The sequence below is a fragment of the Serinus canaria genome, chromosome 5 (genome assembly GCF_022539315.1).
Source record: "Serinus canaria isolate serCan28SL12 chromosome 5, serCan2020, whole genome shotgun sequence".
NCBI classification, from domain to species: domain Eukaryota; kingdom Metazoa; phylum Chordata; class Aves; order Passeriformes; family Fringillidae; genus Serinus; species Serinus canaria.
Window position 1 is genome coordinate 14,940,183 of NC_066319.1, and position 13,771 is coordinate 14,953,953.

The window sequence follows — 13,771 nt, forward strand, 5'->3', positions numbered from 1 at the left end:
CATTTTGAAATGCCCTCACGTGCACGCTCACTGAGCACCACTGAGATATCTATTACCTTGCACAGCATCAGGGTGTGGTTTTAATTGCATCTTCATGGAATTAAAGTTTAATTGAGAAACTCAGGTAGAAATTTATCTCTTTGTGCCTGATTCTCCTGTCCAAAGTCCAAAAGTCATCCTAGCTGAAACAGAGCTGGGCACCTGGAGCTCATTGCCCTACATGCTTGTTTTAGCAATAACTCCTGAAAGAAGTTTCAGAGCAGCTGCTAAGAGAAAACTTGAAAGGCTACAGCACAACCTGATGATTTTTCAACCTGGTCACAGCACAGGAAAAAACTTGACTTTCTCCTGGCCTCCACCATCTACCAAGGGACATTACAATCACATGTAATCAGAGTATTTAGTAACATTTCCAGCCATGATCTCAGGTAACACGTCCTTCCAGCCTCTGTCCAAAGCTCAAGAACTGCCTCATTAAGAATTAGCTGTGTCAGTGGGTGTAGTGCAAGCCATTAGAAAGCCTTTGGGCCAGTGCTACCTGTGGTCTTCCACCTCTTCTGCCCTGCTAGGGGACATGGCACTTGTTTTCTCTTCGGATCTGCAGGAGGCTGAAGGCTAGTGGGATTTGTGCTGAGTGCTGCTGTGCATGGCACATACAAATCCATACAAATCCCTTAATGCTGCCCGCTGCCCCATATATATATATATATATTTATATATGTGTATATATATATATGTATATATGTATATGTATATATATATGTATATATGTGTGTGTATATATATGTGTGTGTGTGTGTGTATCTATTCTATATCTATATATATATATATATATATGTATATATAACACAGGCTGAGCTCCCAGCAATGAGGCACAGCACTAATTGCTCTGCATTGTATAAATGTGCTCGTGGAGTGTTGCTGCAGCCAGGTACAATTAACTCCTCACTCTGTAGGAATACATACCTGATTGTGGGCATGGCAGCCCTTTTATGGTTAAACTGCAAGTTAAACATGATGGACTACCCCAAGGGAGTTCTTTGAACCCCTCTGCAGGTTCACCACTGGCTTGGTGATGTTTGGTCCACGTTCAATGCTTGCAGCAAAATTAATGCTGTGATTCTAGCAGAGAGATTATAAAGTGATCGCTTTCCAAGATTAAGAAAAAAATAAAATTTTAATGCTGTGTCTTCAGAAAGTTATTACCCTAAAAGCAAATTTAAAGCCGTAGGCAAGAAGATAAATTAATCAAAGATTACAAACAAGAAGCCGGGGGGTGAGGAGGGAGGAATGATGATCTCATCGTGCTGCGTCACTGCAGGATATCTCAACAGCCCATCACACGGAATGGAGGGAGCAAGCCCTGAAGGAGAGGCAGATAAGAAGAGGGAATCCAGCCTGGGGTGCAAGAGAAGGAACAGCCAGATCCCACAGCGCTGCACTGCTTTGCCAACCACTCCTAGAGAGGGAAGGCGCCGCAGGAAAACGTAAAAGAAACAAAACTCCTGGGGCTCCTTGAGACATGCCAGGCCTCCATGAAGCCGGACAAGTGTCTCAAGCTCTGCATCCTCTACAACTGTATCTGCTTCTCTTGGATTGCCAGGGTTAGAGCTGCCCCTGAGCTAAGTCACATCTGTCATATTTGAGAAGTGGCAATGACAGAACCAGGGCTAATGGTTTTAAACCAAAAGATTTAGGATCGATATTAGGAAGAAATTCTTTGCTGTGAGGGTGGTGAGACACTGGTACATTTCACCCAGAGACATGGGGGATGCCCCATCCCTAGAAATGTTCAAGGCCTGGTTGCATGGGGCTCTGAGCAACCTGTTCTAGTGGAAGGTGTTCCTGCTCGTGGCAGGGAGATTGGATGTCCTTTGCAAAGCAAGCCATTCTATGAGTCTACGATAGCCAAGTCACACCACAACCCTAATTTCTCACAAAATAAAGTGAGTGTATTCTTCTGTTCACAAGTCTTGCCAAAGAATGGTACAAACTTGGAGCAACCTCAGGAACCTTTAGGATGGTTATTACAGCTACAATGTATTTCCTTACTCTAGAAGCACTGTGCACACCCTATGGAGTTAAAATCTGCACTTTTCCAAAACCTGCTCTCCCAAAGCTGCCCAGGGCTGTCTGCAGGCTAGAGTCTGCAGAGCAGTGCCCCCAGCAAACTGTGCCCTGAGGGATCTCTGTGGGGAAGCAGAGAGCCTGATACCAGGCACAGCCCAGCCCGGAGCCCCTTAGGAGGCAAACAGCACCTCAAGTCCCCTGGTGGCAGAGACCTCCGGGGCTGGACGGAAGGAGAAGGCACAGACAAGGCAGCGGTGCTGCGGGCAGAGCAGGGCTGGCAGTGCGGGGAAGGTGCGGGGGCGAGGTGTGCTCGGGGTGCTGCGGGCGGAGCGGGGCTGGCACTGCGGGGAAGGTGCGGAGGCCGCGGGCAGAGCGAGGATGGTGGCAGGGCCGACATTAGAGGGCACCATTGCCCCGCGTATCGCCGCATCCCCGGCTCCGCGCCGCGCCGGGGCTCGCGATGGATGGGACCGGCGGCAGGGACCCGCGGAACGGGGAGTGACGAGGGGCCGGCACCGCCCGAGACCAAACGCGGCTCGCCCCGCTCGGTTTTCCGCCAGCGCCGCAAGGACTGGGGCGAGCAAAACTTGGGCTCGTTTAACTCTCCCTTCACACTGTTTTTAAGGTCTTCGTCGTCAGCTTTCTTTAGACAGCCTCCACTTCTCGGGTGTGTGTTGCTTTCACAGCCAGATTTCAAGACGTTTCTAGGGCTTTGGGGAGTTTTTTCATACTCTGTAGGTTTTATTCCCTCTAGGCATGTAAAGATGCCTCTGATGCACTTACCACTGCTCTTGGGTTTGCTTGGGGACCAGGCAACTCCCCTCTGCAACAGCCCAGGCCATGAAGGATCTCCTTCAGGACTAGACTACCGGCAGTAAAAAACCTCTTTACTTAAGAAACATGAAACCAAAAATAAAACCTCCGTAATGGCCCCTTCACCACTACCTCCCCCTACATAAAGTAGAAATAACCTATGAAAAGCTATTCCAAAAATAATATTACCATGGATCAAGATGAAAGGCGAGGGGAATGTCAAAACAAGCAAAAGGCAAACCTCTAGTTCAATGCAAAGAGTGGCAATGAACAGGACCTGTGAGCGTAGAGCATGACTTTGACAGCAATTACACCAACAGAAAAGCGGCGAATATAAATAAATGGAGCATTTAACTACTGCTAAAATATCACGACACAGCAAGCAAAAAAGAGCCACCCTCAACAGGTACGTACTGCGAGCTCAAAGTGCTGCTTGGTACTGCCATTGCCAGCCTGCTTTCCCAGATAACAGCATCCTGCAAACGAGCCAGGCTCCCAGTCAGGATGAAGAGCCAGATGGCGAGTGGAGTTCATCTAGTAAAACAACATGATGGCAAGAGCAAAGAGGAGTGTGAAGAGAGAATGCAATGGCCCCTGGTGCACTGGCAGGTCCATCAATAGATTAGGCTAAATTCACTGCTACCTTTGTGCTACCCTAATGATGCACAGCAGCTGGACAGCAAGGCTGGCTCTTCTTTTAACAACCAAGAACAGAAGGCATAATAAAAAGAATAATTAAAGGAAATTAAATTAAATTAAGCAATTTTTTTTTGTCTGAGATATTAGCTTATGCTTTTTTTTTTTTTTTTTTGAGAACATGACAAAAAGCAATTCAAACTCAATTAAAGCTGCCAGAATTTTTCCAGGGCTCTGCTCAGATTTCCTTTACCCATTTTAACACCTGTAATAGTATGGTTTTGCCCAGCTATCAAATCTAATAATTTGACACTTTATGACCTTGTCAAGAAATGGAAAATTCTGAGGCTATACCAGTTTGAATAATTTGAATTGTCACTTTGGTGGTAGAAAAGCCTCGGTGAAGAGATTAAGCAGTCTGTCCTAACTTGAACCTTAATTGTAATCAGTTTATTTAAGCAGGATTCCAAAGTACCAAGCAAAATTGCCACTGGTATAAATGCAAATTGCTTATGATCCAATGCTTAATAAAAGAGACGTGCAAAGGAGATAAAGTGCCAGTGTCTATTGGTCTGTGCCTCTGCGAAAGCAATTATGGGATATAGCACATTCTGAAATGAAGCAATCACATGTAGATCACACAACAACTGAAGAATCTTGAGTTAAACATTGCTGAGCGTAGATAATAACCGTGTGCTAAAGGAAATGAGAAGAGAGCAAAGCACAAATCTTGCAGCCTCAGGGGCCCAACAACAGGTCTGCTTGTCTGGCAGCATGCTGAGGACAATCCCTGCAGGAGAAGTTCACTCCCAGACTTGCCAAAAGACAGAGGAGTGCTCCTCCATGGCACCACGTCATGGGGACTGTTTGCCTCTATATATAAGCATCCCACTAAGCCCTCTCTTCTGAATAAGTTAACCTGGAGTTGCACAACAGCCAGCCCCATCTGAATGACAGCACCGAGAATCTCTCTTTTGTTACCTCCATAACTTCTTATCAAATCTCCTTGGTTACTCCTTGCTCAGCTTACAGTGCAAGGACCTCTCTTCCCCTATCTGCCAAGCCATCAGACTCAGCCCTGGCTCTGACAGTCAACCTGGACCCTTTCCAAACAGAAATAGTCAAATGCAATAAACCTCCTGCAACTGCAATCCTATTGCAAGGTGCACAGGCCATAAAGGAGTTTGCTTTTCCCTCCCCTCACCCTTTTGAAACAGAGCAGCCAGCAGGGATACACACTAGTTAAAGTCATTATTTTTCCTGACATAAGCAGATATGACTTGGATATTTTGAGCAAAAACGTTTAATTCTCATGGGGCATTGTTCTAACCATAGCAGTAATTACTCTGCTCAGTGTTCTGGAGCAGGAATTTCTAAAGAAGCTAATAGGCTTGGTGGTAGGAGCCCTTGGGTAAGAATTTGTGGCTCATGGTAGGTAAACTGCTGGTTTAGAGGATCATAACCTACCCCTCTGGCCTGAGAGTTCACAGATCCACTAAATTAAAAACATCTCTCACAGTTACAGTACTTCCTCCTCAAATGGGCTGGATCCTCTCTATCTCCACACAAAAAAGAAAAACAAACAGTGCTAGAACTTGTGAGCAGAAAGTGACCAGGACTGTCACCACCACCTTAAAACCTAAATGTATAGTGGGACAAAAAAATCGAGTCAGAAGATTAAGGGAGCATTAACAGTGAGGAAGCTGAACTAAAAAAAAACCAGGGGTGGTAATCTCAAACCTGACCTGCTTTACCTCCCAGGTGAGTTGGAAGGTGAAGTGGCCTCACACAAGGCAACTCCTGAACGTTGAAACCGTCGTTCCTTGCCTCCCTCAAGCACTGCGTAAATATTGGCTAACCTCCGGGAAGGGTTTGGAAGGACAACGACGTGGATTTTGCAGAGGGCGCGCCCACACCTTGCAAATAGCAGGGGATCTTGCTGGTGCAGCTTTCATGGCAGGAAAGTCTAAAATCGAGGAGGCAGAACACAGGAAGGGCGGTCGCTGGCCTTGCTGGCACGGGGGGAGGACGGCAGCAGGCTCGCGAGGACTCCTCACAAAGAGCTCCTGTCTGCAGGGACCTGGCCATTGCCTTTGGCTCGAGTCTTGAATAGAGGGCACTTTTCCAGCAGGTTTCTTGAGGACCTCAAATTATTTTTTTGCACAGCACATTTATTCCTAGAACCACCCCAACCTATATCCTGAGAGATGCATTTGAGGGCTGCTGAGAGAAGTCCCCCAGGTGAACACCATGCCATGTTCTCCAATCATCCCAGTTTGTGAGAACCACACCTCCTCTCCTGGCTGAACCTGTGCCTAAATGATGTGCACCTCCTGCTTTTTAAAATGGTGTGCTCTTAGTGATGAGGAACTTTTCATGACCTGCTCCCTAAGTTATAACCTTGGGGCCAAGAGACCTCCTTATGGCCATCTTCAAGGGCCATTTTGGGATGGAAAGGACAGTGAAGTAATATTACCTAAAGCAGCCACATGGGTAGGTTGTCCAGCTTACCTAGGAGACTGAGAATGGCTGTTAAGAGCAAGAATCTCATCTGAACAAGCATCTTTAAAAGAAAAAAGTCCTCACATATCTTAAAACACCAGTGCTGTCACCATTAGGGAAATGAAAGTGGTCTGTCTGTACCGCTGGTCAGCAAAATCTTCTGCCAGGTGTGACTCCATGCCAGCCCAGGAAACAAGTGGGGATCTGCACCCTGAAGGCTCTTGCTGCATCTTCTTCTCTCCATCACCAAGCTACAGACACTCCCCACCGAACACCCCACCTGTCCTCACAAACATCAGGAAATGACTTCAGGGAATCAAACCTGTCATGGCATCTCACTGCTCAGCAGCCTGAGCATGGATAGATCCTTCCTGTGCAGTGAGCCAGGCTCCAACATTCTCTCTGCCAGCAGCAGCCAACCGCAGGTGCATGGATCCAAACCCATGGGCACTGCTGGTACCTCCTGGGGCGGGCAGACTTTGGAAGCACCACTGAAGGTGCAGCACCTGGGAAATGACAAGGGCTGTCCCAGCTGCCACAAGCTCCTCACTGGCATTGCAAGTGCAGGAGTGAGGGCCCCCAGCACTGCTGGAGGGCTGCTCTGTCACAGAGGTGGAATAAATGTGGAAACACCATGGACTCACTTTGGTGCACCTGGCAAGGCCTTCCTAGGGATGCAAAGGCAAATGCCTCTCTTCTTGAAGCAGATTTACCTGTGGGCACCATTGCCCTAAGGGGGCTAAAGCTGCAACTCCTCCAGCCTTGCAGCAAGCAGGCATCTGGGGCAGTCTCTGCAGAGCCAGCACATCCTAGGAATTAATATTAATTTTATTCCCTCTAGGAAATAAAACCATCCAGGTTGTCTTTGCTCAAGGGTTTGAACTTCCCAAAGGCAAGAGCCATAGGGACATGAGTGAGGGGGTCCCCAAAGACACTGCTGGAAGAGGTTCTTCTTTCCCCTTGTTGTCTGCAGATGAAAAAATCATTGCCACGATGACCCTCTGAGACGCGCATCAACACTGTGATGATGTTCTGGGACCAATTTTAGCACGGTGTCAATTATGCTCCCCCTTCTTTTCCTTTCATACTCCTCCATCCCAGAACAACAAAAGGCAATGATTGCAGTGACCTGCAGAAAATGTAAAGCACAAGCCAGCTGATCCCTGGCAACACAATAGCAAGATTAGTTCATCTGCAGTGAACAAACACGTATTATGTGGGTTTTAAAGTCAGGAGAGGAAAATGCTGTGGTTTTCATGTACTTCTATTCACTAAGGCTGCAAGTTATTACTTCCATGCAGCTGAGAAGCCCTATTTTTAAAAATAGCCTTCAGCTTGTTTTGAAATCTGCAAGCATCTCGCTTTGTTTTGCAGCAGTGTAATAAAAGTCTCCGAGCAAGAAACGATCCCGTTTTCCTCCACACGCATCACCTCCCCCGCCCCAAGCCCCCGCGCTCCACGGATGCTGAAAAAACTGGCGACACTCCTCGAGGAGGAAAAGTAAAAAAATCTCAACCAAAATAATAGTAAAAACACTCCCACACGCACTCTTCACGCGGAAAAGGCAACACGGAGCGGGGGAAAAAACAACCCCGAACGTCGCCGGCTTGGAAGCAGCGTTGGAGCTGCGGCCGGCGGCAGACAAAGGGAGCGGGGGCCGGCAGCGGGCGGGGAGCGCGGCAGCCGCCCTCCGGGGCCGGGCTAGCGCCGGGGCCGCCCCCCCCGGTCCGCGGCGGGGCCGGGCCGGGCCAGTGCGGGCCAATGCGGCCGGCGGCGGCGCGGCGCTGCCCGGCGCAGCCAATGGAGGGCGCGGGCAGGAGCGCTGCCGCCGGGGGCCGGGGGGCGGCGGGGGGGGGGGCCCGCCAATCGCGGCGGGCCGGCGGCAGGGAAACACTATTATGCTAATGGTGTTTTGCTCGCACTCGCGGGGAGCGGGGTTTAAAAGGCAGCGGCCGGGGGCAGGGGTTCAAAGGAGGGAGGCACGGCCGCTCTGAGCGCGAGGGAGCGAGCGGACGGGACAGGACGGGAGGAGAGGAGCGGCGGGGGGGCATCCACGCCTTCCCGGCCCGGCGGCGATGTCCAACGTGCACCTCTCCGGCACCGCCGCCCTGGAGCGCCTCTCGGCCCGGCGAGCCCTGGTCGGGCACGGCCGCAGCCCCGTCTGCAGGAGCCTTTTCGGGCCGGTGGACCACGAGGAGCTGGGCCGGGAGCTGCGGGAGCGCCTGCGGGAGATGGGGGAGGACGACCAGCGGCGCTGGGACTACAACTTCCAAACCGACACGCCGCTGCCGGGGCCCGGCCGCCTGCGCTGGGAGGAGGTGGAGGCCGGCGCCGTGCCCGCTTTCTACCGGGAGACTCTACAGGTGGGACGGTGCCGCGTCCCCCTCGTCCGGGCGCCCCCTTCCCCGCCGCCGCCGCCCGCCGCCGGCAAGGGGCCCGGGGGGCGCCTGAGCCGGGAGAACCGCGCAGCGCCCCGCCGCCGCGGCATGCGGCTCCGCCGGAGGGGCCCGACCGCCCGCATCACAGGTGCGTGGGAAGCCGGGGAGCGCGGGGGACGGGGGGCGTCCCGCCGCAGTGGCTGACGGACCCCTCTTTCCTCTCCGTCCCCCATCCAGATTTCTTCGCGAGGAGAAAAAGGCCGGCGGAACCCAAGGCGGCGGCGGAGCGCCCCACCGGCTGCCCGCCGCCCCCCGCCGCCGTGCCGGCTGAGCAGACTCCTCGCAAGCGGCTCCGGTGAGCCAGGTAAGACGTGCCCCGGGAGCGGGCGAGGCTGTCCAGGCGGTTTCTGCTGCGCTCTCCTCTTACTTCCTATACCACAACCAATTATTTTTCCCTTGCTTACTTTTTCCCCCCCCTCCTCTTTTTTGTTCTTCTCCAGACTTTTGCACTACTGCACCCACGGGAGAGGCGCGCCGCCACGGGAGGCGCGACGCCCCGGAGGCGCGGGGGGCCGGGGCGGGCGGCGCGGCGAGCCGGGACCCCCCCGTGCCCGCCCGGCCCGGCAGCGGGAGCTGGAGCGGAGCCGCAGCGCCGGCCGCGCACGGAGCAGTGTTATCGTACAACAGTGCAATGTATGACGTTCTGTATAGAAATGTATTATGCCTAATGTGAGTACACTGGCCAGAAGTGTAAAGCTTTAAAAGTCATTTATAAGAAATGTTTAATCTCTGCTGAGCTCTCAGTGCAAAAAAAGGAAAAATTAAAAAAAACAAGTGTATATTTGTACAAAACTTTTTTTAAGAGTTATACTAACTTATATTTTCTATTTATGTCAGAAACGTGGATAACTTTGACATCCAATAGTCTTTTTTTTTTCTTTTGGTTAAGCCAAAGGGCACTATATTTGCTTTTGTTATTCACAAAATGTAAATTTATTTTTATAGTGGAATTTTTTTTTTTTTTTGCATTCACAAGATGTAGCTATGAATCAAAATATTTTTTAGACTTTACTTGAAGACAAATCTGTTTCAATGGATCCTGAGCCGGTCTGTACCACTGCCATTGCAAATAATGCCACAACTTCAATAAAAAAAATTAAATAAAAGGAAACGGCCGCAAGCCTGCTTGGTGTGTGCTGGAGGGGAAGTCCGGGGGGAGGGGGGTGGCAGAGACAGCCCCGGCGGCTTGGGCGGGGGAGCCCGGCCCCGTCTGAGTCTCTCGGTGCAGGGGGTCCTCCCTCGCCGCGGGGCCCGGGTACCCCCGGTGCGCGCCCCCGCCGCAGGGAGCGCGCTTCCCCCCCCCCCCAGCGCCCCGCCGCGAAAAGCGGGCGTGCGGTCCGGAGGGGACTGGAGGGCTTCTCCCTTAAAAACAAGTTCAAACTCCTGAGTACTGCCGGAGTTAACCAAGCGTGAGGGGAGCACACGCCCTTCATCACACCCTGCCTTCGCCTTTCGGCACGCTGTAATGGTTACTTTTAACAGTTCACCCTTTCTTCCCGAGGCTGTGTCTGCCCCCCTGGAGGAGCCCGGCTGGCCCGGGGCCGCCCCCCCTCACCGCGTCGTGGCTGTGGCCGCTGCCTGCCTCTGTTGGGGACAGCCTCGGGGGGTGACTGGTGCGTGCGGGCCGTGGCCCCCAGGGAGGGACGCCCCTGTCGAGGCTGTGCAAACCTTCCCCCCTCTCCCCCTCTTTCGGCCGCGGGCCCTCACTCCCCAGCCCGGAGCCCAGAGCCCTGGCTACTGCAGGGAAGCACTTCCTGGTACCTCTTGCCCAGCAATGATTTACAGGACAAACACACAACAGTTCTGGGAAAGGCGGCAGTTTCAGCTCGCCCTGAAAGACGTAAAAAACAACACTCACACGAAATAAACCCTCCCACGAAACGAAATAAACCCTCCCAGCCAGCATTTTGACAGTGCTTTGGTGACAGTGCCATCATAGCCACGCAGCAGCAGCACTTTGCGGCATCACCGCGTCTCGGTGACCTGAGGGCAGGTTAAAGCCGCGGCATCCTCAGGCAGCCCCGCGGGGTCGGGGCGCACGCCCTGCTCTGAACCCCAGCCCCGCGCTGCCCGGGAAAGGGGGACAGAGCGGTCTGGTGCTGGCTGCAGGTGGTGCAGGATTGGGATGCTGGAGAGTACAGATGGGGAGGAGGACCAGGACGTGGGGACTGACTGGACTGATTTATGCCTTTCCGATTCCACTCCCCAACTTGGCACCTCTGAAATGCTGCACCCTCCCCGCGCTGGATCCAGCAGCTGGGGCGGACCGAGAGGGCGTCACTCCCTGGCTTTCTGATCTCTGTATGATACACTTCCACGGAGGGGGGAGGGAGCTGAGAGAATGAGGTTCAGGGTGAATAAGGCTCAAGGTTTACCCACATCGTCTTCCCCCGTCACAGCGCTCCTCTCTGCCCCCCCCTTTTCCCCCAACCTCTCCCCCCGCTGTCACGGCCGCCAAACGCTCCTGGCTGTAAAAGTAACATTGATTACCTCCAGCTCCATGATCGCTTAATCAGAACGGGATTATTTTACACGCCCGCATCAGTGGCCGCTGACTCAATACGATTTTCCCCCCCTTTGAAAAGAAAAATAGCTTTTCCCTTTCCTTATGAAAGCCAACAATACCCGGAGTGAGGCAGCTGGATCCTCCAGGATTTATGGGCTTTTCTCTCGCTTTCATGAAAGCAGGTGCCTTTGGGACCTCCATTGTCCCAGCCCGCAACTAATAATAGGACTTTTTGCAATGAAAGATCCCTGCTCCGAGCTCCCAAATACCTCGGCCTGAGGAGCCACGAGGTGTGCCCAGCCTGGCTCAGGAGGAAAGCTCTCACCGCGGGGAGAGCTGAGGCACGGGGCTCTAAAGCGAATAACTCCAGCCCATGGGCACTACCCGAGCGGAGCCATCGGGTTTGCAGCCCGCAGCAGGGAGGGCCCCGTCCCGCGGCCCCTGCGCGGCGGCTCCCCGGAGGGCCGGGGGTGCGGGAAGGTGTGCGGCGCCCCCGCGCCCTGCCCCACCCAGCCGGCCGGCCCTCCTCGCCCCGGCACAAAGCACACTGCCCCTATTCTTTCGGCCTTTGTAGCCATATGGCAAATCCATGTAGACACAGCCAACATCCATTTATTCAGGCACATAATGTCCCGCAACAGGGAACAATTGGAACTTTGTTTGCTTCTATTATTGATGCGAATGGGCGACAGAGAGAGAGAGAGAGAAAAAAAAATCATTTAACTATAAGAGATATCCAGCTAATTATGAACCATATGTGCCTATAGTTTCAAAGCAATCCAATGAAGTTCATTTTAAATCTAGACTACTTTATTAGTACGGAAGACAGATGTCTCAACAGTACATGCATCAGGGGAAACCATGTAAAGAAGTTCTTGAAATATTTAACTAGGACTCATTCATTGTCAGAGGGGCTTTAAAGTGCCCTTTATCATGAGAATGCATAGGCAGAAGCGGAGGGAGGCTGCTGGTTGTTACCGCCAACCCACTAACCCCTTAGCGCTAAATCCCAAATTCCACTTTGGATTTGACGACAGGAATATTTTTGGAAAGGATTCAAAATATCAGGGGTCTTGAAGGACCGAGCTTGCTGCTCATTACAGCTACAAAAAGTCAGGTCATTATTTGAGCTGCCTTAATCCCAGACTGAAACCAGCTACGCAATTAGAGAAATAATCTACTCCAAAATCACCACCGCTCCCTCTCCCAAGGAGCAGAGCCGTGCATTTGGAGCGCGGCTACTGCAGCTCCTCCCCTGCCCCAAGAGACACCAAGACAGGAGCCTTAACAATACTGGCCCTCCAGAAATTTTACATACAAGCATCTCTCGATGTGAATCTGTGGTGGGTACCTAAAGGAAAAGGGTGCTGAAGGAAAACTGGAAGGGAAGCTTGGTGGGAGCAAGTTTCTCAATTTTTTTTTCTTTTTTTGGGAATGCAATTATCAGCAAACAATCTTGGCAAAAAGGTATCTTTATGAGCTCAGCAACATCTACCAGTAATTAAGCCACTTCAGTTAGATGAATGCAACATATGGTTGACACTGGGAATCATTCTCCTTCCTAGCCACAACTTTTCTTTCTGGGCCAAAACTTGTTCTATTATCACTTAAAATAAACAAAACTCTGCTTTCCACTTCTTCAGCAAATATTTGTTGCTAATGAGCAGGAGGCATATGTAACAGGGTGGAGGGGGGGGAACTCCATCGTTTCACAAGAATAATTTCTTATGTTTTGATACAGAAATAAAAAATTCATTTGCAATGAGTTGTGATTGCTTGGTAGGATGGCTGCACAAGGAGATTCATGTGAAGGATCCACAAAGAGAGATGTAAAATGGTTTGAGAATTTTAAAGCAAAGAAACAGATATGAAGAGTAGTAGCACACACACACACATACATATACAAGAAGTAACTAACCAGAGAGTTACTGGTTTACTGATAAAATAATTCATCAGGGAACAGGGGATTTTTTAAGTCATATTGTCACCTATTGCTACAGCATAAAATTAAAATGGTTTTCCAATGTGTTCCCCTCCTGTACCTGCTCAGAAATGCTACTCTTGACAATTATTTTTGGAACAGGATAAGCCAAAACACAAACCAAAAGCCTTTACTTAAGACAAAAGGGTGGGATTATATCTGACTGTCAGAGGATGGAGAAGACTCGAGTATCTTCTCCCCTTGCACACAGTATGTAACACTGAAGACCACACAATTCCCAAATTCCCGATGGAAAGTTCTTCATGTTTTGGTTTATTTGGTTGTTTTTTAAACCAAGGAGGATTTTTAGCCATGTGTTTCCAAGAAACCTTGATTAGAACAGTTTTTTGGGGAAGAAGAGAGAATGAAAGCTGCCAGAACACTTCGATGAGCTGTATAGGACATCAAAGCCCTGAAACAGGCCCTGCTGAGACAAAAAAAGAACTCAAACTCTTTTAAGAGAAGAACAGAACAAACTAAATTTCTGACCCACTTTCTGAAACCCACGTGGCCAAGCCTCTGCTCCGGGAAAACCAGTGGCCCCACATCTACACCTGTGGTGTCATGTGGGACCCAGTCTACAGGATGGGGATGCAGGGAAAGGGAACATGAGGATGAGGAGGCAGTGCCAGCAAACACCTGGGATGGGGATACAAGGCATGGGTGGAGCAGCAGCCTTGCTGGGGTACACTGGCAGAGGTTGGGAGAGAACACAATACTCCACTGGTGTGCACCATGGGAGGAAGAGAAGGGAACAGGCCACAACATTTATACCCTCTACATTCCTCAAGAGGCTGCCTGGCCCCAGCACATCTCTGCTGTCAG

At 51.1% G+C, this 13,771-nt stretch overlaps 2 protein-coding genes across 3 annotated transcripts in view; one reads left to right on the plus strand and one right to left on the minus strand.

Annotated features, from left to right (window-relative positions):
* The window catches only part of CD81 (CD81 molecule), a 548,624-nt gene that overhangs the window by 69,991 nt on the left and 464,862 nt on the right, over window positions 1-13,771 (minus strand). The gene's annotated exons all lie outside the window — the stretch shown is intronic.
* On the plus strand, window positions 7,888-9,570 carry CDKN1C (cyclin dependent kinase inhibitor 1C). 2 transcript variants are annotated; one of them, XM_050975684.1, is made up of 3 exons: window positions 7,888-8,547; window positions 8,637-8,763; window positions 8,900-9,570. In XM_050975684.1, exons 1-2 carry the CDS (start codon window positions 8,097-8,099, stop codon window positions 8,756-8,758), a joined length of 573 nt encoding a protein of 190 aa, XP_050831641.1. In that variant the 5' UTR covers window positions 7,888-8,096; the 3' UTR covers window positions 8,759-8,763; window positions 8,900-9,570. The 2 variants fall into 2 exon arrangements, with proteins under 2 accessions (XP_050831641.1, XP_050831639.1); XM_050975682.1 differs by having other exon boundaries at window positions 8,637-9,570.

Excerpts from the sequence above, each read along its gene's own strand:
- CDKN1C (XM_050975682.1), top strand. The coding sequence starts at position 8,097 with ATGTCCAACGTGCACCTCTCCGGCACCGCCGCCCTGGAGCGCCTCTCG. Across the intron at positions 8,548-8,636 it reads CCCGACCGCCCGCATCACAG|ATTTCTTCGCGAGGAGAAAA; the intron begins GTGCGTGGGAAG and ends TCCCCCATCCAG.